At 53.4% G+C, this 27,962-nt stretch overlaps 1 protein-coding gene across 1 annotated transcript in view; it reads left to right on the forward strand.

Moving 5' to 3' along the window:
• Positions 1 to 1,610: 1,610 nt before the first annotated feature.
• PPL (periplakin) overlaps positions 1,611 to 27,962 on the forward strand; it is a 34,088-nt gene continuing 7,736 nt past the window's right edge. Inside the window, exons 1-17 of the mRNA XM_047087822.1 lie at positions 1,611 to 1,635; positions 9,772 to 9,874; positions 12,270 to 12,369; positions 17,769 to 17,923; positions 18,656 to 18,776; positions 19,321 to 19,446; positions 19,541 to 19,579; positions 20,935 to 21,096; positions 21,200 to 21,307; positions 22,843 to 22,938; positions 24,344 to 24,466; positions 24,567 to 24,713; positions 25,256 to 25,407; positions 26,313 to 26,410; positions 26,603 to 26,760; positions 27,453 to 27,631; positions 27,715 to 27,853. Coding sequence (XP_046943778.1) covers positions 1,611 to 1,635; positions 9,772 to 9,874; positions 12,270 to 12,369; positions 17,769 to 17,923; positions 18,656 to 18,776; positions 19,321 to 19,446; positions 19,541 to 19,579; positions 20,935 to 21,096; positions 21,200 to 21,307; positions 22,843 to 22,938; positions 24,344 to 24,466; positions 24,567 to 24,713; positions 25,256 to 25,407; positions 26,313 to 26,410; positions 26,603 to 26,760; positions 27,453 to 27,631; positions 27,715 to 27,853 — 2,031 coding nt within the window. The remainder of the gene's footprint in view (positions 1,636 to 9,771; positions 9,875 to 12,269; positions 12,370 to 17,768; positions 17,924 to 18,655; positions 18,777 to 19,320; positions 19,447 to 19,540; positions 19,580 to 20,934; positions 21,097 to 21,199; positions 21,308 to 22,842; positions 22,939 to 24,343; positions 24,467 to 24,566; positions 24,714 to 25,255; positions 25,408 to 26,312; positions 26,411 to 26,602; positions 26,761 to 27,452; positions 27,632 to 27,714; positions 27,854 to 27,962) is intronic.

Here is a 27,962-nt window from a genome sequence, read left to right on the forward strand (position 1 = left end):
CAGAGTGGATGAAAATACCCTGGCCCAGGCAGTTATAGTCATCAGGGTGTTTTTTCTAATCATGCCTATTAAGTTATAAAACTTTGAGCTTACATATCTTTTTGGGGGTGGGATGGCCTAATTCAAGGCCTTGCATAGGTTTGGGGTTCAATAAATACGTATTGAATTGAGCAGATGTTTGATAGCATGCTAATAATTCCTGTCTCAGGGGCTGGTAATGGAGAAGGGCCTATTTGGGGGTGGAGAGATGACAAGGAGTTGGGAGGGGGTGGTGAAAGTTTATTCAGCAATGACTGATTCCCTGGAAAACTGACTGGGGTCACAGTAGTCACCAGTCTGGATGCTTACTAGCCCAATGGCCCCAGGCAAGTTGCCCCTCCTCCCTAGGCTCAGTCTATACACTGGGAGCAATTGCACTTAGTACCAGTCTTGAGGGGTTGTTAGGAGAATCAGAGTGGAAGCGTGTGTCAGGCACTGGGGTAGGGTGTGGCCCAGGGAGGTGTTCCTTCTGCGCCAACTCCTTCCTCCCAAAAGGCCTGCTCAGAGAGACAGACTGGGATCCCCTCATGGTGGCATCTTGGGAGAAGTTCTCAGACTCATTTGCCACCACTGTTACTCAACCAGCAGGATTCATTGTATCAAGGAAGACGCCAACGAGATGTAAATCACTAGGCCTTCCCTGAGTGGTGAACACCTTGTTGATTCATCCTAGATCCCCAGTGTCTCCCTGTCATTTTGTGGTTTGGTATTGATGTCCCCCTTGTTCTGAGAAGGTGCTCTGGAGTCTGTTCAAATCTAGGCACTGCTACTTCCCAGCTGTGTGATGTAGGGTGGGTTTCTCATCCTCTCCAAGCCTCCATCATCTTCATCTGGAAAATGGGGGTGTAGGAATTGCGGCCATGCAATAAAACATCTGCTCAATTCAATACCTATTTATTGAGCCCAAGCCTATGCAAGGCTTGGAATTAAGGGCAACAAAGGGCCCCCCAAAAGGTGACTACATTCTTTCTGTCCAAAAGTTTATAGCTTAATGGGCAGGATTTTTTTTTTTTTAATGTTTGTTTATTTTTGAGAGAGTGCACGCACAGAGGAGGTGGGGGAGGACAGAGGATCTGAAGCGGGCTCAGGGCTGACAGCACAGAACCTGATGTGGGGCTCAAACCCACAAACTGACATCATGATCTGAACTGAAGTTGGCGGCTTAACGGACTGAGCCACCCAGGTGCCCCAATCAGCCAGGCAGTATTTAAAGAAAATGGGAGGGGCGCCTGGGTGGCGCAGTCGGTTAAGCGTCCGACTTCAGCTCAGGTCACGATCTCGCGGTCCGTGAGTTCGAGCCCCGCGTCAGGCTCTGGGCTGATGGCTCAGAGCCTGGAGCCTGTTTCCGATTCTGTGTCTCCCTCTCTCTCTCTGCCCCTCCCCCGTTCATGCTCTGTCTCTCTCTGTCCCAAAAATAAATAAACGTTGAAAAAAAAATTAAAAAAAAAATAAACAAAACGGGAGCTGAAGGACACCCAGCACCAGAAATAAGCCTTCCACCAGGTCTGGATGTTCCTAGGGAGCTGCTTATGCCCTGGCTGGCCCTAGAGGCAGGCAGGACCCAGGCGAGGATGACCCTGGCCAACAGGCAGCCAGGTAATTTCTCTGGGTTCTGGGATGGGTGAGGCTGGTTCTGGGGAGAGGTGTGCACTCCTATGCATTCCAGACATTCCAAAGCTGATGCCTCCTGCCTACCCTTCCCTACTCCTGTGCACACCCACTGAGACAGAATTAACCCCAAAAGGGAGGGACAGTAGACGTGATCAAGGGGAACATGGGGGGCTGACTTCGGGCTGGAAGACAAGGTGGTCCTGGCCAAGAAAGGAGGGCAGTTCCCGCTAGATGTGACCTGTGCCTACCACACCCCATCTCTACACACAGAAAGAGAAAGTTGGGTTGTGACCAGTGGGGGACAGAGCAGTTATAGGCAGGCAGGGACAGCTGGGGCAGGGACTTATGGCAGGGCTGTGGCACTTCTTGTCTCTGGGGGTGTGATCTATTCCCAGAGTGGCAGGTCATGAAAGAGGCCAGGACAGGAAAGAGGCCTGCCTGAAGGGAGGGATGGCTAGGAAAGTAGCCAAATGCCCCTGACTCTGACTTGTGGCCTATGGCCAAGGATGCTGCCGCTCTGGGGGCCTGGAAGGGTCATTGGGCTGTGGTTTATGTGCCCTGGCACTCTTCACCCAGGTGCCATGCTCTGCTGGGTACAGCTGGGAGCCCTGGATTGTTTTGAAGTCAGACAGCCAGGAACCTGTAGATAAGGCCTGGCCTTGGGACAGGTGCCTGGGCAGCCTGAGTTGGTCTGGTGGGATAGTGGCAGAGAGCAAAGGGAATGATAATTTACTAAGTGTCCCTAGGTACCAGGCTCTGAGCAGGACCACTAGATGTCCTGAGCTTTATTATGGAAGAACTGACGGGCTTAGAGCCAAGTGGTCCGGAAGGCACAGAATCACCTAAAATTGCACCGTCCTCCTTGGGAACCACTGCCCACATGAAGTGTGCTTAGAACTAGCTCAGATGTGCTGCAGGTTAAGACTACATGCTGGGCTTTGGAAGACATGATATGAAAAAGGCTTGTAAAATATCACATTAATAATGTTCTGGGGTGCTTGGGTGGCTCAGTTGGTTAAGCCTCTGACTCTTAATTTCGGCTCAGGTCGTGATCTCACGGTTGTGAGATCAAGCCCCATGTCAGACTCTGCTTGGTGTTTCTCTCTCTCTCTCTCTTTCTCTCTCTCTCCCTCCCTCTACCCTGCTCACGTGCTCTTTCTCTCTCTCTCTCAAAATAAATGAACATTAAAAAAAAATTATGTTCTGTCGACTACCTGTCAAAATAATTTTTTAGATATATTAGGTTAAAGAAAACATTGTGTAAACATTAAGTTCACCTATTTCTTTTGACTTTTTTCATGTGGCTGTGAGAAAAATTTACAAACATGGCTCGCAGCCTATTTCTGTTACACAGCAGTGCCCTTGAACGCAAAGGGACATAATACCAAACCCTCTCTTGGGGGCGTTTCCTACCTATTAAATGTGTCTTTCCGTTTGCCACTCTGCTGGTAGATACCATAACCCTGTTTATGGATGAGGAAATTGAAGTGGGCAGAGGAAATGGCACGTTGAGTTTCGCCAGACGCTGGCACAGCTCATGGACGCGTTGCTGGGACCAGCATTGTGTTGAGACCTGTACACATGGCAGTGGACAAAACAGACCGAAGCCCAGAAATTCTGAGCCATTCCCATGGTGCTTTACAGGGATTGTCTCCTTGAAGTGTCTCAGCTCTCTGGGGTGGGACCGAGTCTTAGCTCCATTTCACAGAAAACAGGTACAGGGAGGCTAAGGAGCCCACCCAGGTCAGACCAACACCAGAGTCCACGTTTGTTTTCCTGCATCAAGATGACTCAGTTTTCCTCCCTGCAGGCAGGATAGAGAGGAAAATGGGCCCGCTGGTTCAGCGTGACTTGGGCACAGAGGGCTGAAGGCGGCAAGGGTGGCTGTCACTGCTAGCTGGAGGGTTGGTCATTCGCAGTGTCCTTCGAGGGCCTGGGTCCCTCGTGGAGGGCGGAGGCTGGGAAGCAGGCTCGGGAAGGAGATAGAGAGGCTGAGCGGTCCAATGGGCCTGTAGCCAGTAACCCAAGTCTTAGCCAGGATGGTCCCAGAGGAGATCTAGGGACAGAGACCCGTAGAAGGCACAGCTGCTGCAAAAGCCCTGAGGAAGAAAAAGCTGGGCACAGGTTGAGGGCTGAGGGTCCTGTAGGCTGTGGGCAGGAGCGTGAGCTCTGGTCTCAGAGCATTTGGGCACCCTGGCAAGTTGGGGGCCGGACGGTGGTGAGATCTGGTTGCATTGTTGAAATGCCCTGACGCTGGCTCGGGAGACGGTTGGGCGTGGACAGTGGTCCAGGTGAGCGACAGCAGCCTTGATCAGGTTGAGACCGTGGAGCATAGGGGGGGTGGAGGCACAGGAGATTGGTTCCCAGGAGGAACCAGGGGAGGGGAAGGCGGGCATCTGGGGTTCTGCTTGAACAACCAGGTAGACAGGCCCATCTTGCCGCTTGTGTGGTTTCCCTCCTGCAGACAGGGGAAAGTCTTGAGAACAACAGAAACCCTGTGGTGGAAACACCCACGGCCTTCAAATCCCACATCTGATTCTAAGCCCAATCCCAAGATAGTTCGGCCCCACCAGGCCTGGGACCCACACCCTCCCAGCAGCCTCGCTGCCTGTATATGCACACCAGCCTCTCCCTGCATGGACTGGGGGACACATGTCCAAATGTTGAAGTTACCTGAGAAGCTCCCGTGCCTGGGCGAGGCGACATCCTCAAGGAGGAGCCAGAGCATGTCTTGGCTTGTACGAGGATCAGCGTGAATGGCACGGTAGCTTTCTTTAGCTTCCCGGTGCCAGCGGGTTCTGACATTGGGACTGGGCTGCTGGCTTTTATCAGCTCCTTAAAAGGAGCCCAGGTCTCTGGGCAGTGACCCCAAGTGGAAGCAGAGAGCCCGGGCTGTCCCATGCAGCAGCATTTTCTCATTTAACCCCTGGCCCAGCTCGGTGGCATGCGTTTTGTGATGACCCCCACTGACAGATGGGGAAACTGAGGCTCAGAGAGGCTGAGTAATTCACAACGTAGTAAGGACTGAGACAGGATTCAAATCCAGGCCAGCTGCCTTCTTTCTGGGTGCTTTAATCTTTAGGCCATACTACCCCTTGAGCTGTGGAAAAGGGTGAGGGACACCTGCACAGAATTAAAGTGGGAAGAGGGGGCCTAGCGGTGGGGGAGGGTGGGGGGTGGATGAGTGTCTCCTGAGATGCCTGTATTCTCTTTTCCTGCCCATGTACTCCATCTATGGTGTCTAGATAACCTGGGTGCCACCTCTGTCCCCATTTCTCTGAATAGCACCCCTGCTGGCCAGCTGACCAGCTCCCCACATTGCTGCTGACCTACTGGGCTGTGAGTGGCCACCTGTAAAGCAGGTTGGACTGTGGTTATTGAGTTTCTAACTCCTGGTGAGAGAATGGAGTACCTGATGCCATTTAAGGCTCTCACACTCTCTCCCTGCAGTTCTAATGCTCTGAGTACATCCTGGACACAAAGAGGTACCTGTTCCAGGCTGGCGCCTGCGGCTCAGACCCAAAAAGCCCTTGTTTGTCCCTCAACGTGTCCTCAAACCTGGCCCAGGGGCTCTGAGGACATGCCAGGTAGCCCCCTGACCAGCCTGCCCCCCATTTTTCCTTCCTTGTGCCAGGAGTCTCATTCGCAGGCGAGGCCATATAAATGGGGCACCTTGGACAGGACCCTTGCCCTCCTGGGCCCTTGCCAGACTCTGGCTTCCTCAGCCCAGGTGAAGAAAATGAGGGCCCATTCTCTGGAGAAATGGGCCCCAATCTGCCAGTGACCCCCACCTGCTTGTGCAGCCCTCACAGCAGCACCTGGGCTGGGCTGAGGGGGCTGTTGTGGAGACAGCTGTATCCTGAGTCCCACCAGCCTTTACCAGGTGGGGTCTTGGGCCACGGCACCCCACCTCCTCTCTGCCTATCCATAGGGGGTTGTCCTGGAGGCCATTCCTATCACCAAGAAACATCCGCTCCTGTAGGGGTTTGCCGGAAAACCCAGAAATCTAGAAGGAAACTTTTCTTTAAAGACTAAACTATAGACTAGGGGTGCCTGGGTGGCTCAGTCGGGTCAGGCCCATGGGTTTGGGCCCCATGTCAGGCTCTGTGCTGATGGTGCAGAGCCTGCTTGGGATTCTCTCTCTCCTTCTCTCTCTGCCCCTCCCCTGCTCACACTACACTGTCTCTGTCTCTCTTAAAAATGAATAAATAAACAAACAAAAAAAAAGCTAAACTATAGACTCATTTCTGACTCCCCAGTTTTCCCCTAATGTCCTTTTTCTGTTCCAGGACCTCACATTGCATTTAGCAAAATCACATCTCCTTGACTCCTCCGGGCTAACACTTCCTCAGTCTTGTCTTTCGTTACCTTGATGCTTTTGAAGAGGGCTGGTCAGGTGTTTTGTAGACCGTCTCGCAGTCTGGGCTTGTCTGCCGGCTCCCAGCCATGAGGTGGAGGTCATATATTGGAAAGGGTTCCTTGGAAGCAATCTTGTGTCCTCCTTGGTACCCAGTGTCGGGAGTTCTACCCTGTCGACATGGCTTCTGTCCTTTCCACTGTGAACTTACTGATTTTTCAGAAGGAACCTGTTTTACAGAACCAAGTGCCACTGGCAAAAGGAGTCTGTGTGCACAGCTCGGGAAGCAGTGTGAGGGCTCAGGTGCATTGTGAATGGCACCTCCACCGTGGGGAGTACAAGTGCAATGAACACGTGTTGTGTGAATGAATGGTCATCCTCACCATTCATGAGGCCCCTACGATGTGCTGGATAATTTGAGTTCCTTCACTGAACAAGTACTGTTTAAATGTCTCCTAGGCACCAGATACTGATTAGGCACTGGTGAAGCCAGGGACACCCCACTCGTGCACCTAAATGATCTCTGATCTGCTTTGGGGACTCCAGAGGCTGCCCTGAACCTCTAGCTCGGTCCATGAACCCCACAATGGTCTTTGAAACTCGATTCAGGTGTTTCTAGAAATGTTCCTGACCCTCCCCCACCCACCTCACTCAACTAGGGAGGATGGGCTATTCCCATTTTACAGATGGCGAAACAGAGGTTCGGGAACATCAAGCAGTTTCTCCAAGGTTATACCAATGGTTGGCATCGTCAGGATTTGAACCCTATCTGGCTCCAGATACCGGCCACCTCCTCTATGAGTTTGGGTAGGGGCCTTTGCTTCCGAGGGCCATGGTTTGCTCATCTGTGTAATGAGCAGGTGGGGCTGGATGGCTTCCCAGACACCTTCTAGTGCCAAAGGCCACTGTCCTGAGAACCTGTGTCCGTGTTAAACTTCTGAGTAAGTAGAAGGAGGCTGGGTGTGTCCCTCTCTAAGCCTGTCGCTCAGACCTGCCTCCCTTTTCCGGGGTGGGGGCACCTCAGCTTTCCTGGCTCAGCCGGTGATTGTCATCTCTGTGGGTGCAACAGGACTGGACGGGGGTGGTGGGGAAGGGCTGTATCTTGGTCTCCATCAGTCAGGCTGATGCCCCATCTGGCTGCCCCGGTGGGGCTTATTAGTGAGATGAAAAGCTGGACCTGCCAGGCCAGTTCCCAGCCCTTTGGGGATCTGTGCCCCCTCCCTGCAGGTTCCTGACCTGCCCACATTCCTGAACTCCTGGCAGGAGGCTTTGAGCTCTCAGAAGAACACCGCCCCGGGCTCTCCTGGCCAAAATGCAGGATCTTATGGGGCTTCTCATTCAGGATCCAAACCCACAAGGCAAAAGTGCTAGGACTGTGTTCCAGAGGCCTGGATTAGAACCCCAGCTCTCCTTGTTTTCTGGCAATCACACTGTGGCCAAGTTATTGAATCACTTTGTGCCTCAGTTTCCCCATCTGTAAAGTTGGAGAACATTGCTACTGCAGGCTCTGGTAGGATTAAAGAAACTAATCTATATGTGACTTGCTTAGCACCGATGGGCAAGTGGTGGACTCTGCGTGGTAACTAGCATCTTCCAGACAGCTGAGCATAGGCTGGAACTGGTCTAGCTTTCATGGAAAACAGGATAAAAGGCAGGAAGGCTCAGAGGTTGGCAGAAGAAGAAACACGTCCCTATCACTTAAAAATGGCACTTGACAATATTTTTGTTTTCAGCTTTATTTATTTATTTATTTATTTACTTACTTATTTATTTTTCAATGTTTATTTTTGAGAGCATGCAAGAGTGGGGGAGGGGCAGAGAGAGAAGAAGGGAGGGACAGAGAGAAAGGGGGACAGAGGATCCAAAGCGGGCTCTGTGCTGACAGCAGAGAGCCCGATGCGGGGCTCAAACTCATGAGCCGTGTGATCATGACCTGAGCCAAAGTTGGACCCTTAACCAGCTAAGCCACCCAGTGCCCTGGTATCAGCTTTATTGAGAGATAACCCACATACTGTACCATTTACTCGTTTAAGGTGTACAATTAAGTGGTTTTTAATTACACAGCTATCACCACAACCAGCTTTAGAATATTTTCATCACCCCAAAAAGATACCCCATAACCCTTCAGAGCTTATTTGACGGCCCTCCTGCCCACCCCCTCGCCCCCACTCAGCCTGGGCAGCCACTAATATGCTTTCTGCTTCTATGGATTGGCCTATTCTAGATACTTCATATAGATGGAGTCATACTGTATGTGACATTTTGTGTCTATCTCCTATCAGTGTGATGGTTTTGCAGTTCATCCACGCTCTAGCAGGTGTCAGTTTGTGCCTCCTTTTTATGCTGAGTACTATTCCATTGTATGAATCTTCCACATTTTGTGTATCCATTCATCGGTTGATGAACATTTGTGTTGTTTCCATTTGGGGGCTCTTGTAAATAGTGCTATTATGAACATTTGTGTTTGATTCAACTTTTCATGTGGACCTATGTTTTAATTTCTTTTGGGTAGATACTTAGGAATGGAATTGCTGGGTCATGTGGCAACTTTATGTTTAACTTTTGTTTTCGTTTTTGTTTTTTAAATTTTTTTAACGATTATTTATTTTTTGAGAGACAGAGCATGAGCGGGGGAGGGGAAGATAAAGAGAGGGAGACAGAGAATCGGAAGTAGGCTCCAGGCTCCAAGCAGTCAGCATAGAGCCTGACACGGGGATCGAACTCACAAACCGTGAGATCATGATCTCATCCAAAGTCGGATGCTCAACTGACTGAGCCACCCAGGCGCCCATAGGTTTAACTTTTTGAGGGAGCAACTTCCAGAATTTCCAAAGCAGCCCCACCATTTTACAGTTCCCACCAGCTGTGAGCAAGGGTTCTGATTTCTCTGTATCCTTGTCACCAAATCGTTATGGTCTTTTTGATTATTGCCTTTTTAGTGGGTGAGAAGTGATATCCCATTGTGGCCTAGGGCACTTGGCATTGTAAGTTCATCTGTTACATGCCTAGGATGTGCTGGCAGTCCTGTAGGATTGTCACATGGGGTCATTAAAGGCATCGACTTGGGGGCCTGCCTGGGTTGGAATTCTGGCTCTAACACTTAATTACTGTGTGACTTTAGGAAAGTTACTGAAACTCGTTGGTCCTCAGATTCCACATCTGCAAAGTGGGGATAATAAGATGATTACCCACTGGGCCAACACCTACCTCCCAGAGTTGTCATGAAAATTAAGTAAGAAATGAGTGGAGAGCCTGGCGTGTGGAAAGTAAATCTGAGCTCGTAGTATTTTGGGGACAGCAGTTGTTGCTGGAGGTTGGCTTGTGACTTTTTTCCCAGTGCCCCTGTGAGGAACTGTGAGCCCAGTGTCTGACGAAGTGGCCTGTGGAACAAGACTGCCTGAGAAGAGAGTCCGGGAGCCTCATTCACAAGCTGTGTAACGCTGGGCAAGCACCTTGACATCTCTGAACCTTGGTTTCCTATAACCTATCCATAAAGTGACACACAAACCTTCCCAGGGGCTTGGGGTGAGGGTGTTGTCGAGGCGGTGCCTGTGAACATGCCTGATGTCTGGTGAAGCATGTGCATCGTCAAATTACCGTGATGCCTTGGTGGTCATCTCCTGTTAACAGATGGGTAAACTGAGGCACCTCGAGGGAAAGGTGCTTGCCTGAGATGGTCCAAGCAGAAAATGCCCTATCTGGACTTGGAACTCATGCCTGTCTGGCCAGAAGCTCCCACTGAACCCTCCTTTCTTCTCTGCCAGGAACACCAGGTTCCCGGGACTGGCTGTTTGACCCCCTCCTTTGTCCCCTTGTGGTGCTGGGCTTTGGCTGGGTCCAGGCAGGGCCCAAGGCAGGGTCCAGGAGGTGCTTTCCTCACACCGCCCAGTCAATGAAGGGCCTGGTTTGGGAGCTGGCCGCATGTCCTGAGGTGGGGCTGGGCCAGGCCAAAGGCTCCCACCTACTCCACATTGCACCTTCCCCATGCTGGCTCGAGCAGTCATGGGTTAAATCTTTGGGTTCAGATTCACTCCATCTGAGTGCAGCAGGCCAGGCTGAGGATCAGTGGTTCTACGTGGGGAGGGGCCTGGAAATGCTCATGTTCCCCACGTGGTCTGACAAGCCAGGCCGTGGGGGTTCTGGGCTCAGCCCATGACCTGGTAGCCCTTCCTTACTGGGATCCTCTACACATACTCCTTTCTTCTCAGCCTTCCTTGCCTTCTCCGCTGAATACCACCTTTCTGTGCTGCAGGACTGCTCAGAGCCTTTACTGGCTCATGGACTTCTAGAGGGGCCAGGTTTTCCTAACTGCCTTGACTGACAAAGCCTTTGTTCTAGGAGTGATTTACAGGACTGGAGTTTCTGGGACCCTACTTTAGGAAAGGCTGCCTCCTTGATTGACTTAGCAGAGGGTGCAGCCTGGGTCTTGTTTCTTTCCCCTGGTTCTGTGTGTCCAGGCCTGGCACAGAGCAGGCTCTCAGGCAGGGTTTGAGGCATGGATGGACAGGCTCACAGGTTCTGTTTGCTGTGCCAGTCTCTGACCCCCTCCTCGGCTCTCCCCCCACCCATACCAGTAATACCTGCAGTGGTGGACCCTGAAATCTGGGGGTGTCAGTGTCCCCTGGAGAACCTGTATAAGCAAAAGCAATAATAATACACCTTCCTGGGCCCAGCTCTGGAGATGCAGATTCAGAGGGTCTGGGTTAGGGCTTGAGAATCTGAACGTTTCATGCCACAGTAGGTGGGTCCCAGGCCTTGATCTGGAAATTCCACTCTGAAGAGGGGGTGGCCTGACCTGCCCTGGGCTGGCCCACCTCGAGGGACATGCCTAGACCCCAAACTCTTCCTCATTCTTCAGAACCTAGCCCCCATACCTCTTTCAGGAAGCCTTCAGTGACCAGTCCCATCCCCACCCACCAGCCAGGAGGCTCCTCTGAGCATCCCTAGCCCTCTATCTCAATCTTGTGACTATTTTTGTAAATGCTGATTTCCTCCCCATCTAGCGGGGTGACCTCTCAGAGGGTGAGGCTTTGTCTGTGTGCAGTGCTGGGCCTGGCATACAGTAGGCGCTTAATGTGTGCAGGTGGAATGAAACTTCTGGGTTCTGGGCTGCCTGGGCTCCTCTGTGGAGTCATTACAAAAGGGTTTTCAATGGAGATTGGGGAATTAAGTGCTAATCTTGACCGTTACTGACTGGCTGGGTGACATTGGCCAAGTTGCATTCCCTCTCTGTTTTTTGTTTCTTCCTTTGTTGAAAGAAAACAACAATAGAGGCGGGGCTGCGCACACATCAGTAACGCTCCTTAGCAACTATAACCACAAACCTTTGGGACCGAATAGGTGCCCAGCTCTTTGCCTGCACAACCTCCCTCCCGTTCTAACACCCCACCCGGAAAGCTACGTGGAATCAGAAAACTCTTCTGATTTCAAGTCTCAGTTCGGTGCTAACCCAGCTCTGACTTGACCATGATACATGCCAAGGCCCGCTTTTCAGCAAGAGAGGGCAGGGTTAGGCTTTGATGTGTGCAGGCGACCAAGTGTCCAGGTAGAAAGTAATGTCATTGTGTTTCCGTAGAGTTTATTCCAAGTGCATAGATTGAAAGTGCCAGATATTTAATCCTCAATAGCTTGCGTGAAAACTTGGGTCCGAGTGTTCACAGCAGCATGGTTCCTAATGGCCAAAAGGTGGAAACAACTCAAATGTCCATCAACTGAGGACTAGATAAACAAAATGTGATCTATTCATGCAGTGGAACCTTATTCAGCCATAGAAAGGAATGTCATGTGCTATAATGTGAATGAACCTCAGAAATACCATGCTAAGTAAAAGAAGCCAGATACATTATACGATCGCATTTGTGTGAGATGTCTAGAAGAGGCAAATCTATAGGGATAGAAAGTAGAGTAGTGGGGGCTGGGGGGAGAGACAATGGGGAGTGGCTGCTAATGAGGTTTCTTTTGGGGTGACAAAAATGTTCTGGAACTAGATAGCGATGATAGCTGTGTAACCTTGTGAGTACGCTAAAACCCACTGAATTAGAGGTTTTGAAAGGTTGAATTTTATGGTATGTGAATTCTATCTCAGTAAAAGGGGGAAAAAAGAACACAGTGAGGGTGTTCTGCCAACATGGAAAAATAGAAGCCCTTGCCCCATGCTGCCTCATTTCTGTGGCTTTAGTGATGTCACCCCAGGGCGGGGGTGGGGGGGGCTCCCTCTGAGGCTGGCGGGGACCCTGGCCCACCTCCTGTCTTGTGCCCACAGCATCTCTAACAAGGAGCTGTCCGATCTGATCGAGCAGTTGCAGAAGAATGCCGACCAGGTGGAGAAGAACATCGTGGACACAGAGGCCAAGATGCAGAGTGTGAGTGCCCCCCTGTGCCCCCCTGTGCCCCCCTGTGCCCCCCGTGCCCCCCCGTGCCCCCCCGTGTCCCCCCGTGCCCCCCCGTGCCCCCCCGTGTCCCTCCGTGCCCCCCCGTGCCCCCCCGTGCCCCCCCGTGCCCCCCTGTGCCCCCCTGTGCCGCCAGTCTCTGCTGATCCAGTGGTTCTCACCAGGGGGTGGGGGTGGGGTGGATTCTGTCCCCCGCCCCTGGAGAACACGTGGACACATCTGGAGACACTTTTAGCCGTCACAACTGGGGGAGTGTGGTGGTTGGGCATCTAGTGGGTGGGGGCCAGGGATGCCGATAAACACCCTACAGGGCACAGGATGGCCCCCCACACAGAGTGATCAAGCCCCAAATGTCAATAGTGCTGAGATGGAGAAACGTCATTATTGCTGTTGATAATGGGCACACATCAGTGCCCCCCACCCTGGGGGTCAAGTTCCTGCAGTTTACAAACCCTATCTGGAGGAGAATCGTGGTCTCAGGAGCCAGGCCCTGCTTGGGATCCCAGCTTTGCCACTTACTGTGTGACCTTGGGCAAGTCACGTTACCTCTCTGTGCATGTGATTCCCTCTGAGAGGGTAAGAGGGATCATCCCCACCTCCGGGCTGCCGTAAAGATTCGATGAGATTAAACAGGTGTACTTCAGGGCTCAATATTATCATCATATCCTTATTCTTCTTGTACTACACCTGCCACTCCTTAGTTGCATGCGATCCTCCTCTTGCAGAGGAGAGAAAGCTGGGAAAATCATGTTCCCTGTCTGTGTCTCAGTTTCCTCGTCTGTGACATGGGCTAACAACTGCTCTGAGCCATACTCTTCTGAGGAGTCTGTACTGTGTGGGACATTGGAGCTGCCCCCACACCTGTGAGCTGCCAAGATGATCATCTTCTCTCTCTCTCTTTTTTAAGTTTATTTATTTTGAGAGGGAGAGAGAGGGAATCCCAAGCAGGTTCCATGCTGTCAACACAGAGCCCGATGTGGGGTTTGATCCCCAAAACCCTGGGATCATGAACTGAACCGAAATCAAGAGTTGGACGCTCAGCTGACTTAGCCACCCAGGCGCCCCCAATCATCTTCTCTTTGAGCCCCCCACCAGCCCAGTGTGGTAGAGCTTATACCCATTTTGTAGCTGGAGAAACAGGTTCAGAGAGGGCGAGGGTGACTAGTCAGTGACAGAGCTAGCCCCAGAAGCATCCCAGAGGTCTGGTTGCCAGATTTAGAAAACAAAAATACTGAACATCCAGTTAAATTTGACTTTGAGAACACTATGGGATATACTTATAATACAAAGTTATCCCTCATTTATCTGAAATGTGAACTTAACTGGACGGTCTGTATTTCATCTGCATCCCTACCCAGGAGCGTGACCGAGAGGCGGTTCCAGCGGAGTTGGGGATGGAAGGTGGACAGGTCATGAGGGAGCTGTCCCCCCCTGTGACCATGCAGGTGTCCACCCACCCAAGGGCTGATCCACAGGCAGCCCAGACACCTGAGGGACGGGGTGGGCTAGGGATGGTGCAGCTGGGAGTGAGAGATGGAGGTGTGGGGACAGAAGGCAGGAAAGGCAAGTGGAGCTTTCTGCTCCCTGCCAGGGGCCTCCCCTGGCTCCTCTCCTGTGCTCCGCCTGTCCACCTGTCCACCTGCCTGTCCACCGCCTTTACCTGCCATAGTGCCTCCCTCCCCCGCTGCTAGCTTTTTGTTCAGGCCGCAGCTCTGTCCCAGCTCCTCTGTCGTTTTTTTTTGTGTTTTTTTTTTTTTAATTTTTTTCCCCTTTTGTTTTATTTTTGAGAGAGAGAGAGAGAGAGGGAGAGAGAGAGACAGCATTAGGGTTGGGGCAGAGAGAGGGAGCCACAGCTAGAACTCTTCGGACACTTAATAGTTTGAGCCACCCAGATGCCCCTTAATCTTTTTTTTTTTAAGCTTATCTATTTATTTTGACAGAGCAGGGGAGGGACAGAGGGGGAGAGGGGAGAGAGAGAATCCCAAGCAGGCTCTGCACTGTCAGCACCAGAGCCCGATATGAGGCTTGAACTCAGGACCCTGAGATTATGACCTGAGCCGAAGTCAGACACTTAACCAATGAGCCACCCAGGAATCTTTACTCCTCTCTTCATATGGTGTCGTGCTATTTTATTTCCTAAATGAAAACAGCTTTTTGGGTGTGTCCTAATTTTGTCCTAATAAAAGGAATATGGGTTTGTTACAAATATTTCAGAACCAACAAACAAGTATAACAAAGCAAATTAAAATCATGTATAATTCCACCACCAGAGAAATTGATCAGCTATTAACATTTTGGTGTATCTTTTGACCTTTTCCCGTGCGTGCACGCGGGCGTGCATGTGTGAATAGGAGGGTCTAGTGCTCTGATTTTATTTGCTTAATGACTCATGGTAACAAGGATGTGCTTGGGGGATAATTCTGAACTGTTTTTTAACTTCAAATGAACAGACCTGATAAAAGAAACTGTGTTCTGATGACCATAGGAACTAATCTTTTTCTTTCTTCTTTCCTTCCTTCCTATCATTTCTCAGAAGAAAACATCACTGTTTAATTACCCAAAAGTTCTCTTGAATTTTCCTGTTTTCTTAAATTGCAGTGAGAGTCACACAACATAAAATTAACCATTTAAAGGATATAAGTCAGTGGTATTTGGACCCCTACCACGTCTGTCTGTTTCTAAGACATTTCTGTTCCCCCAAAGGGAATCCCATACCCAAAGGCAGTCGCTCCCTGTTCCCCTTCCCTGCAGCCCCCAGAAACCCTAATCTGCTTTCTGTGTCTATGGATTTACTTCTGTATATTTCATATAAACAGAATCGTACAACATGACCACATGTGACCTTTTATGCCAAACTTTTAAAAGTGGAGGAAGTTGAAAGAGTTTCACAGAGAGCATCCATGTCTCTCCTCCCCAGATTCCACCATCTGCTAGATTTGCTTTATCACTCATCTGACCATCAGCACGCGTATAATTTTTTTTAATAAAAAAATTTTTTTTTAACATTTATTTATTTTCGACAGAGACAGAGTATGAGCAGGGGAGGGGCAGAGAGGGAGAGACAGACAGAATCTCAAGCAGGCTCTGCACTTGTCAGCACAGAGCCCAACATGGGGCTTGAACTCAGGAACAGTGAGATCACGACCTGAGCCGAATCAAGAGTTAGATGCTTAACCGACTGAGACACCCAGGTGCCATGTGTAATTTATTAGATACGTCAGTCCGTATAATTTGTTTTTACTTGTAAAAACCTTTTACTTGAGCTATCCATTCTGTAAGGTATATAGAAAGTAACCGTGTGACTACTGCTCAGGTGAAGATAGAGAACATGTCCTGGAGAGCTGGCTTGTGAACTTCCCAATCCACATCCCCCAGAGGTAACCACCAGGCTGACCTCTATCACCATCGATCTGTTTTGCCCGACTGTGAACTCTTGAACTCCTACATGGCATCTCTCAGCTAGATGTTCTCTTTCTCATCCCAGCTGCCATGTTTCAAGCAGGTCTGCATTCCCACACAGCACTTGCACGAATGAGGTAATGATTAATTTACTTCCCCCTTTTGCAAAATTAATCTTTGACACTGTAAGTGCCCAGGAGAGCTGCAGGTCTGCTGCAAATGATAGAGTGGATAAAATTCCATCCAAGCCAAGAGCCGTGATGTTTTGTTGTATTTTTTTTTTTTTTTTTAACTGGCCAGACTCAAGCCCCTCCGGGCGCCTGGCCCCACTCGCCCCTCAGTCTTCCTGGAGTTGGGCGGGGACACATGGGCTGAACACCTTTTCTTCCTTCCTCCGAGGGCCCTCTGGACCAGGCACCACATCACCTCCACTCACTTTTGCTTCTGTAACAGGCTGATCTGAGGCGGAGTTTACATGTCAAAATGCTCCCGTTCCAGGTTTACGATGCAGCGATTTTTAGTAACTTCACTGAGTGGTGCGGCCATTTCCATAAATGGGTTTTAGAAGATTTTCACCCCCGAATAAGATCCCTTGTGCTCATCTACTGTTAGTTCCTGTTTCCACCTGAGCCGCTGGCAACCGCTCATCTACTCTCTGTCTCTATGGATTAGCTGATCCAGGACAGTTCACACAAGCACAGCCCTATACCATGTGGCCTTTGGCTTCTCTTGCTTTGCAGTCCCCAAGGCTCATCCCTGACAGAGCCTGTCGGTGGATCCATCTTTTTAGAGCTGAGAAATTCCTCAGTTCACTTGGACGCCTCTTCCTTATCCCCGTGGCAGCAAGGGGGGCCCTGAGGCCCAGCTGGGGAGGGCACTGGTTCCTCTGGGGGCTCCCCGTGTTACTTCCGGTCTGTCTTCAGCACAGGCGTTCCCCGCTGGCCTGGGGTCTCTGGAGCCCCACACAGCATGTGGCTGGGCTTCAGGAATGTTGACTAAGTGAATTCATAGGCTATGTTTAGACACCTGCTGTCCTGACTGCCAGTTCGTTATTCTTCCCTAAACAAGCAGAGACCCTGGGCTCATCAGCGACACTGATTGTACCTTCCAAATACCCACCCTTTGTTTACTCTCACCATTTCTGCAGATGCCACCCCAGCATCAGCCACCCTCAGCTCCCACCTGGCCCTGTCACAACTCCTGACTGCACTGCCCTCCTAGGCTCCGCTCCTACCCTGTAGAGCCCTAAGGCATTGCCTTTAAGGATACAGAGTGGCCTTTTTGCTTGGCACCCTTCCCACTTCCTCCTCTGGCCTGCCTTCCAGGCACATGCTTGCCCTTTCCTGCCTCAGGGCCTTTGCACAGGCTGTTCCCTCTGCCTAGAACACTCTTTTCTTTCATCCTTAGTTCTTAGCTGGTGTCCTAATCTCCCAGGAGGCTCACTGACCATTGGATCTTAAAGTAGGTCCCCAGGGCACCTGGTGGCTCAGTCAGTTAAGTTTCTGATTCTTGATTTCAGCTCAGGTCATGATATCACGGTCATGAGATGGAGCCCCACATGGGGCTCTGAGCTGAATGTAGGTTGCTCTGCCCTTCCCCCGTGTGCACATGTGTGGTCTCTTTCTCTGTCTCACAAAAATAAAACTAAAAAACAAAAGCAGGTCCCCGCTATTCAACCTCTGGTGTGTTTCCTTGGGAAACACTGACATGTTCGAACTTGTAGTCACCTTTGTGAGGTTTATCTGTTTACCTGGTGGTCTCCCTGATGGGGCTGAGCAAGGCTGTACCTCTTCATTCGCAGCTGTGTCTCAGAGCCCCCAAAAGTGGGCACTTGGGCTGTTTGTTGAGAGGCAGAGGAGAGGCGAGGCAGGACCAGGGGGCCCCGTGCTGGCTCTCTCCTCCTTATCCTCCCACCCCCCCCACACCCACTGAATCCCCATCTGCTGTCTGCCTCTCTGTCTTGACTGTCACAGGACCTGGCCCGGCTGCAGGAGGGCAGACAGCCTGAGCACCGGGACACGACCCTGCAGAAGGTGTCGGATTCCGAGAAGCTACTGTACGTGCTGGAGGCGGACGCGGCCATCGCCAAGCACATGAAGCATCCCCAAGGAGACATGATTGCCGAAGAGTAGGTCCCCTCCGCTTTGCGTTCCTGACCCAGGGCAGGAGGACTGCAGGCTTGCTCAGCATCCCAGAGCCCAAGTCAGGGTTTACTGAGGGCTAAGTGGGTGCCACACACATGCCAAACACTTCGTGTTATCCTCATGACAACCCATTTTGTAGTCAGGGAAACTGAGGCCCAGGCTGTTCTGGTCATAGTGTGACCACAGCTCCCTGACCACCATGCTGTCTAACCTCCATGCTCTTGAGCACTCTGTCACACTGCCTGACGCCCCAGCCAGCTTCCCGTGCTCATGGCTCTCCCCTCAGCTCAGATGTGGATAGGTCGGCACCCACGGTGCCTCCCACCTTGTTCTGCACTCCCCACCCTGGCAGGGGCAAGGGTCTCTTGATGCCCCCACGACCCCCTGTGCTGTTCCTGTCACGGTCCACACCACCCCTGTGGTTCCCGCTCGCTGGAGGGTTCCAGAGAGCAGTGAACCTGATCATTTCTTCCAGAACCTTCTATGGTTCTGGGCACACTGTAGGCCCTGGGGAAACGCTGATAGGGGAAGGAAGGATGAGGGAGGGTATTAGTGACTGGAACCCAAGGCTTTCGGGTCATCCTGTGCTTCCAGGCCACTAAGCAGAAAGCCCCAGGCCGGGGTCTGGGGTATGAGGCCCCTGCTGGGGGAAGGGACACGGGCGGAGGGCCTGCCAACCGGCCCCGCTGACTAGCATGGCCATTCTCCCCACTCAGCATCCGTCAGCTGAAGGAGCGTGTGACCAACCTCCGCGGGAAACACAAGCAGATATACAACCTGGTGGTGAAGGAGGTAGACCCCCAGGTCAACTGGGCGGCGCTGGTGGATGAAAAGCTGGTACGGCCCAGGCTTCAGCTGTGTGTGGGGTGGACCCCGCCACGGGATGGGTACCACGGTCCTGCCTCTGAGGGTGGTGTTCCTGATGTTTCCCGACGTCTGTATCGGGGAAAAGGGCAAGGCTCGGAGAGGTGTAGCGTCTCGCCCAGGGTCACCCAGCAGAAGTGGTGGAGATGGGGACCGTCCTGCAATTGTTCTCCAGCTCTGGTCGTTGGGGTCCTGGCTGGCTAGGAGGAGCGGCCGGCTGCTGTCCTTCCTATGCCCTCCGCCACGGAGAAGCGTGGCTGCTGGAGCCAGTGGTCTTCTCTCAGTGGGCTGACCTGGGCCAGGCCTCTGTTTCCCCACGTGTGCACTGGAAACAACCATGTGGGCCTCGGAGATGACAGTGAGATTCAGTGAGAGGACACTGTGGTAAAGGGGACAGTGTCTCCCTGCATCTCTCCCAGGGACCCTTGGCTCCCTCCTTGGTTCTTGGGGGGGGAGGGGGAGGCTGTGAGTCCCCCGGCCCTCGCCCACCCTCTGCCGGTCCTCTCCACCCTCCCAGGACAAACTGAGCAGCCAGAACTTTGGGACAGACCTGCCGCTGGTTGATCACCAGGTGGAGCACCACAATATCTTCCACAACGAGGTCAAGGCCATCGGGCCCCACCTGGCCAAGGACGGGGGCAAGGTGTGCACAGTGGTGGAGCGGGCCTGGCCCCGGGGAGGGAGGGGCTCACGCCTGCAGCCCCCACCCCAACCCATTCCCTCGACTCTATCCGCAGGAGAACAGCGACCTCCAGGCCAAGTACCAGAAACTGCTGGTGAGCGAGGCCCCCAGGGAATGGGGAGGGAGGAGGGCTGGGCAGTCAGGGCTGTGGACACAGGAGGCGTGGGCAGTAAACGTTTCAAACAGAACAAGAGGGGTGAGTGGGAAGGAGGTGGTACCCTGAGTCCCTACCTGAGAAGCATCCCACCTTGCTCTGTGCTCATGGAAAACCCTGATGGAGCCCATGGGTATGGCCCGTCCTACAATCTGCTGCTTTATTTCTTTATTAAGCACCTTCTGTGTCCACCAAGTATGATGCCATGTGCTTGAGAAAAAGTTTCCTGTTTCCCTCTTCAAAATCCTTAAGGAATGTGCTTTTTATTTTTTAATGTTTATTTTGAGAGAGAGCGAGCATGCATGTGAGCAAGCGGGAGAGGGGCAGAGAGAGGAGAGAGAATCCCAAGCAGCCTCTGCACTGTTAGCACAGAGCCTGATGCGGGTCTCGAACCCGAACTGTGGGATCGTGACCTGAGCTGAAATCAAGAGTCAGACATTCAACCGACTGACCCACCCAGGCTCCCCAAGAATGTGTTCTTTTTAAAACCGCACAAGTTAGGGCACCTGGGTGGTTCAGTCGGTTAAGTGTCTGACTTCAGTCCAGGTCATGATCTTGAAGTTTGTGAGTTACAGCCCCACATCAGGCTCTGCCATCAGCGTGGAGCCTACTTTGGATCTTTTGTCTCCCTCTCTCTGCCCCTCCCCTGCTCGTGCCCATTCTCTCTCTCTCAAAAAAAAAAAAAAAAAAAAAAAATTAAAGAAATTGAAATAAAACTGTGCAAGTTATGTATAAATCTTTCCTTGCTGCAAGGGTTCAGACACCTCAGATGTGAGGATGCCGGGGCTCTGGGGCAGACGCTTCCAATCCCGTGTTGGTGGGGACACTTGGAGAGAGCTACTTAGCCTCTTGGAGCCTCGGTTTCCTCACGTGTACAAAAACGGAGTTCCTTCGAGCCCTTGTCTCCTAGGATGGCCTCAGCTGGGGAGAAGGCCCTACCGCGGTCCTGCCACAGGGCGGGCCCCATGGACATGTTAGCTACTGTCCCTGTTTGCTGAGCAAACATCCCTCCCCAATCCCTCTCCTCCCCGCCCCACACCCACCCCTTCTCACGTGGAAAGTGGTGGCAGTTTGCTACTGTCCTCCCAGCCTTCTGTACGGGGATCGTGACAAAGACAAAAGTGGAAGCTGCTAATGCTCACATTTATTGAGCACCAACTGTTTGAGCACCTGTCCGAGGGGGTCCGGCCAGGAAGCGTCGAGCCAGGCTTGTCTGCTCGCGGGCCAGAGCTGGGCCCTGGGGGAGGTGCAGAGGGAGGCTCAGCCCCGTCCTTGTCCCCCACCCCCTGCCGCAGGCGGCGTCGCAGGCACGGCAGCAGCACCTGAGCACGCTGCGAGACTACATGCAGCGCTGCACCAACGAGCTGTACTGGCTGGACCAGCAGGCCAAGGGCCGCATGCAGTATGACTGGAGTGACCGCAACCTTGACTACCCCAGCCGCAGGCGCCAGTATGAGGTGGGCCCAGCGGCCTGGGGCATCTGGGGAGGGGCTGGGAGGGGGTGCAGGGCTGCCGGCTGGGCCCTGAGTGCTGACCCCCCCCCCACCGCCCCCCATGCAGAATTTCATCAACCGCAACCTGGAGGCCAAAGAGGAGAGAATTAACAAGCTGCACAGCGAGGGGGACCAGCTGCTGGCCGCCGAGCACCCTGGGAGGAACTCCATTGAGGTGCGTGTGCCCTGGGAAGGGGTGCTTCCTCCAGGGTGGCCTCAGGCAGCCCCCAAGATGAGGGTCCTGAATCCTGTGTCTCTGTTGCTCCGTCGTGCTGTCTTTACTTGCTCAGTCTGACCATGTTTGGTCTCATTGTCTTCCCCTTTACCACATCCTGCCCTTGGCCCCTGGACTTCTCAAGCCCATGCAGTGTGCCTTGTACTAGCTTCCTGGGGCTGCCCTAACAAATCACCACAAACTGGGTGGCTTTAAATGACAGAAACTGGGGCTCCCGGCTGGCTCAGTCAGAAGAGCGTGCAACGCTTGATCTCAGGGTTATGAGTTCAAGCCCCACGTTGGGTGTACAGATTACTGAAAAAAAAAAAAAAAAAACTTTAAAAAGAATAGACAACAGAAACCTATGGTCTCACAGTCTGAAGGCCAGAAGTTTGAAGTCAAGGTGTTGGCAAGCAGCTTGTCCCTTCTGGAAGCTCAAGGACAGACTCCTCTTGTGTCTCTCCTTGCTTCCAGTGCTTGCTGGAAGTCCTTGGGGTTCCTTGGCCTGGGGCTGTTTCACTCATATCTCTGCTTCTGTTGTCACATAACTGTTTCCCTTGTGTGTCTGTATATCCTTTTCTTTCTTTTTTTTTTAAATATTTTTTGAACATTTATTCATTTTTGAGAGACAGAGTGTAAGTGGGGGAGGGACAGAAAGAATGGGACACAAATCAAAGCAGGTTCCAGGCTCTGAGCTGTCAACACAGAGCCCCACGCAGGGCTTGAACTCACGGACCACGAGATCGTGACCAGAGCTGACGTCAGACGCTTAACCCATGGAGCCACCCAGGCTCCCCTCATCTCCTTTCCTTTACTTTTTTTTTTTAAAAAAATTTTTTTATGTTTATTTTTGAGAGAGAGAGAAACAGACAGACAGAACACAAGTGGGGAAGGGGCAGAGAGAGAGGGAGACAACAGTATCTGAAGCAGGCTCCAGGTTCCGAGCCAACAGCACAGAGCCTGCCTTGGGGCTTGAACTCACAAACCGTGATATCATGACCTGAGGCGAGGTTGGACACTTAACTGCTGAGCCACTCAGGAGCCCCTCATCTCCTTTTCTTATAAGGACACCAGTCATTGAACTTGGGGCCCACCCTAAATGTAGGACGATTTCATGTTGAGATCCTTCATCAGTTACACCTGCAAAGACCCTATTTCCAAATAAAGTCACATTCTGAGTTCTGGGTGGACATGAATTTGGGGAGGGGAGGGACACCATTCAATTTTCTACAGTGCCTTTGTGAGAATTTTTAAGAGCACCACTTTAGGAAGATGCAGGCCCTACTTATTCCTTGTGCAGTGCACAGCCCAAGTACCCGAACACGGCAACCCTGCTTGGTTCCTCACCATGTCCCCTCTCCTCCCATGCCCAAGAAGAAGCTGGGTGCCTCTGTGGGAGCCACATCCAGGGAGATGCCCCCTTCCCCACCCTTCTCTGGTCCAGAACCCTGCCAAGCAGTGACCTGCCCCCCCCCCCCCCCGCCTTGTCTTGGCAGGCGCACATGGAGGCTGTGCACGCAGATTGGAAGGAGTACCTGAACCTGCTCATCTGTGAGGAGAGTCACCTGAAATACATGGAAGACTACCACCAGGTACCCCGCCAGCCCTGAAGCACCATTGCTGGGAGCACTCAGTGCCTACCTGGCTTACTCGTGGCCTCAGCTCTGATTCCTCCGGGAGCCTCCCAGTGCCCCTGCTTTTGATGGCATACGTGGGTGTGCCCCCGAGCTTGCTGGGCCCTGGTCTGTCTTCCCTGGAGGACAGGACTGGAGAATCTGATTGACCAGCCCAGGAATGAGTGTGGGGTTTTCATTTTGATGAACTATATATAATGTGAAATTTGCCACCTTAGCCGCTTTTAAGCACACAGTCCAGTGGCTTAACATTCAGAGTGTTGTGCAGCCTTCACCTTGGAAAGGTTTCCAGAACCCCCCAGACAAGAAGTCTGCACCCATGAAACAACCCCTCCGTTCTCCCTCCTCCAGCCCCCTTGCTCTTTCTCTCTGAATTTTCCTAGTCTACATTTTGTGAAACTAGACTCACATGTTATGTGGACTTTGGTGTCTTTGGCTTCTTTCGCTTGAACCTCATGTTTTCGAGGGTCATCGATGTCATGGCATGAATCACAACTGCATTCCCTTTTATGGCTCAATTGTATTCCATTGTATAGGCAGACCACACTGTGTTTGCCCCATTCCTCGTTGGTGGCTACTGTCTGATTTCCATAGGAATGTGGGGTTTTTTTTTATAACATTTTTTTATTATCGAGAGACAGACACAGAGTGTGAGCAGGGGAGGAGTAGAGACAGGGGGAGACACAGAATCCAAAGCAGGCTCCAGGCTCCGAGCTGTCAGCACAGAGCCTGACGCGGGGCTCGAACTCAAACTGTGAGATCATGACCTGAGCTGAAGTCGGTCTCCTAACCAACTGAGCCACCCAGGTGTCCAAGGAATGTGTATTTTTAACAAGAGCTGGTCACCTGATTCTGAGGACTGGGGACTCTGGAACTCAGGTGGCATTCCTGTAACTCCTGGTTCAGTGTCTAGACCCCCCTGGGCTGTGAGCTTCACAGGGATCCCTAAGTCCTGTTCGTGGTCACATCCCAGGGGACAGCTGACCAGGAGCGGTTTCAGAGCAGATGGACTGGAAAATGGACAGGAGAAATTTCTAGAGCAAAGTGGCAAGGCTTGTCTTCTGTGTATCGGGACTTTAAAAAGTGTAGCATTTAAGTCAGGGTGTCCCTAGCCCAAAGAGAGGAATGGAACAGAAAAGAACCGAAAGCTTAACGGTATGTATGCATGAAAACTTAGTACGTCCTGGAGGTGGCCTCATGGGGGTTGGTGGGAGGGGCCCTGGTCCAAGAGGCCACCCGGAAGCCGACTGGGGGAGGGGGGTCTCTGAGCTGTGGAGAGTGGGGCAGGGACGGCCCTGCCTGGGCGCGAGCTTGCAGCCATAGCCGGATTGTATCCGTAAGAGGGCCATCTGGTGTCCCCTAGTTCCACAGGGACGTGAAGGCCGCTCAGGAGCTGCTGTGCAAGGTGGACTCAGACCTGAACCAGAAATACAGCCCCGACTTCAAGGACCAGTACCAGATTGAGCTGCTGCTGCGGGAGCTGGACGTGAGTGACGGGCCCGGCGAGGGCCTCCCCACACCCCTCCCTGCACCTCTGGCCTGGGGAAGGCCGTGTCTCACCCCGGCCCTCCCCCTGCTTCATTCAGGACCAGGAGAAGGCTCTGGACAAGTACGAGCATGTGGTGCGGGGCCTGCAGAAGCGAGGGCAGCAGGTGGTGCCGCTCAAGTACCGCCGGGAGACGCCGCTCAAGCCCATCCCTGTGGAGGCGCTCTGTGACTTTGAGGGCGACCAGGTGAGCTGCTACACAGGTGCCCCTGGAGCCCTGGGCGGGCTGGGCCCAGAGCTGCCCCTTTCGTGTCACTGAAAGGTCTTAGGAGTTGTAAGGCTGGATTCAGGGCCTCACACCAGTGTTTTCTAGGAACCTGTGTCCATCTCTGTGGTTGGGGTCACTCTATCAGTCCCCCGCAGAACCCCACCAGTTGCCCTGCTCCTCTGTTCTACCAGCTTTAAGTCCGGCGTCCTGCCTAAACCAATCACTGTGGCTGGCAGGTGCCATTCTCTCATTGGCCGGGCCTGAACCACATGTCCAGCCTGAGTAGTCGGGGACTGTGGGAAGGGGGGTTCCCCAAAGGGAAATCCAAGCAGATGTTGAGACAGCAAATTTAACACATCCCCTTGCAGCTGCACCCTCCCTAGTCTCTATGCTGAAATGTCTTGGGGAGGGCCACAGAGATGGGCTAAGACCCGGGCGGTGGGGCAAGATGGCAACTGGGCCCCCTGGTCACTGGCCAGGGCAGCTCTCTCCATGCCTTCTGACTGGCCTGCCCCTGCCAGGGCCTCATCTCACGGGGCTACAGCTACACCCTGCAGAGCAACAACGGGGAGAGCTGGGACCTCACGGACAGCACAGGCAACAAGCTGACCGCCCCCGCCGTCTGCTTCGTGATCCCCCCGACTGACCCCGAGGCCCTGGCTCTGGCCGAGAGGTAACAAGGCCAAGCGGGGAACCGGCGTGGACTGGCCCCACCCTCTGGGCCCCTCAGGCACCATTCACAGCCCTGGCATCCTGACTCAGCCTCAGGAGGCAACTACCACCCCCCCCACCTGCACCCCCTTGGGGGCTCAAGTGGGACAGGAGCAGACCCCTTTGGCCAGGCTGACCTGCCACATGTGAACGTCAGGCTGTAGGCGGCATAGCCAGCGAGCAGTTTCTCTGCAGGTGCCTCTGGGCCTTTGCATATGCTGTTCCCTCTGCCCAGACACCTGCTCGAGGTCTGGTTGGCTCAGGCCTCTTGAATTAAGACAGCTCCTTGGTTACCTCTTCTGTGAAGAGCTTGCTCCCCTCCACCCTGGCTCCAGGAAAAGCGTTGCCAACTCTTGGGTCCAGCACCTTCTCCCACTGCACATTCTGCCCCTTATCATCACCCTGTGTGTCAGTCTCATGTGGGGAGGGGCTCCTGGGGACTTAACTGTCGCTAGGGCCTCGTTCAGTACTTGGTGCATGCAAAGTATGTACCCAAGAACCCTTTGTTAAATGAGTGATTCAGGAATGCCTTCATCTATCCATTCGGCACGTATTTACTGAGCACCTACTGTGTACTGCTACCTCAGGAGTAATGTCTTGGTGGGGAAGACAAAGGAACAAACGATGACTTTAGATAGTAAAACCTGGTATGAAGAAAAGAGGCTGAGTCACAATGCCAGGCCTCCAGAAGCAAAGAGCCGCATTATAGCAAATTTTCCATGTCTGCCGGGTTTTAACTTTTCAAACCACTTCCACGAGCCTTGTGACTTCTCTGGGCCACACCCAGCCACAACCTGGAGTCCCGGGTCTGTAAGCACAGGGGGCAGTGGGCTGCCCCAGGCCCCCAGCCCATGTTTGCACCCACAGCTTGGGCAGCCAGTACCGGAGCGTGCGGCAGAAGGCGGCCAGGAGCAGGAACGTACTCCAGCAGCGGCATGAGGTGCTGAAGGCAGAGAGCCCTGGAGGTGGGTGCCAGGGCCACTGTCCCAGGCTCTGGGCGGTCTGTGCTGCAGTTGGAAGGGCAGGGGACAGGCAAGGCAGGGGTGAGGGAGGCTGGGGCAGCCCCAGAAGGCCCCGCTTGGTCTCCTAGGCCCTGTCCCTGCGCCTTGCTCCCCCCAGCCCCCCGCTGCCACCTGACTGCGATTTCCTTCGGGCAGATGCCTCCGACCAGCAGGGGCGGCATCTGTTGGCTGGCTTGGACAAGGTGGCCAGAGATCTGGACCGGCAGGAGAAGGCTATCACGGGGATCCTCCGGCTGCCGCTGGAGCAGGGCCGGGCTGTGCAGGACAGCGCTGAACGGGCCAAGGACCTGAAGGTACTGCCAGACTGGTCTCATCCCCACGGGGGCGCCTTGGTGCTCGACGGGGACCACCTGCCACATGTCACCAGAAGTCCTGAGTGATGGCGGTGAGGGGAGCTGTGCTAGGCTGATGACCGAGGAGGTGCCGGAGCCCTGGTGCCCCAGACACCGTCCCAGGAGAAAGGGCAGGCGAGGTTCATGCTGCCCCCACACAGCTTGCCGCTCGTGGGCTTGTGGCAGTGTTGATGACACTAGTGACCGGCCCCAGCCGCACGGGGCCACACGCCGCTTCAGCGTTCCGGAGCCGCGTGCTGGTTGCTTGACCGCAGACCTGCTATTCAAGCCCAGGCCTCAGTTTCCTCAGAGACAGTCAAGGCCAGAGGACGACGGGCACGGGGTAGGGGCATGGCCATGTCATGCCGCATCCCTTCCTAAGTGGTCACAGGGTCACCTGTGAATGGGGAGAGAAAAAGCACCCCACCTCATGGGGTCGCCCCCAAAGACGGATGAAATCATCCCCGTGACGTGCACGGAACAGGAGGTCTGTTGTCACACACCCTGCGTCACAATTCCCCGGGGTGCTCGTTACGGGCTGGCTCCCCAGGGAGGGCTCAGGCTTCCTCAGCTGCTTCCTTTGTCCCACAAGGCCCCTGGAGGGAAGGGGGCTGCTGGGCTGTGGCCAACTCCAGGGGCTCTGGTCCCCACAGAACATCACCAACGAGCTGCTGCGGATCGAGCCCGAGAAGGCACGCAGCACGGCTGAGTGCCAGGACTTCATGCAGGCCCTCCCGGGCAGCGGAAGCGTACCTCTGCTGAGGACCCGGGTCGACGACACCAACCGCAAATACGAGCGCCTGGTGCAGCTGCTGGACTTGGCCCAGGAGAAGTGTGTGGTGGGCGGGTGGCGGGCAGGTCGGGTGGCACCGTGGAGCCAGATGGGCACCCCTCACTCCTGACCCGTGTCATCAGGGTGGACGTGGCCAACCGCCTGGAGATGAGCCTGCGGCAGGGCTGGGAGGCACTGGCAGAGTATGAGACCCGGTTGACCCAGGACGACACGGTGCCCGAGGGCGGCCGGGCCCTAGACAGCAAGAGGCAGGAGCTGGTGGTGAGTCTGGGGACCGGGGCCTCGGGAGCCTTTCTCTCCAGGTGCCCCCGGCCTGCCAGCTCTGAACAGATGGGGACGGAGGCCCCGAGTCTCAGGGCAGTGAGTCCCC

This window comes from Lynx rufus, unplaced genomic scaffold (assembly GCF_022079265.1).
Source record: "Lynx rufus isolate CCGP_SWC_20201006 ecotype Redwood Valley unplaced genomic scaffold, mLynRuf1.p SCAF_23, whole genome shotgun sequence".
Lineage (NCBI taxonomy): Eukaryota > Metazoa > Chordata > Mammalia > Carnivora > Felidae > Lynx > Lynx rufus.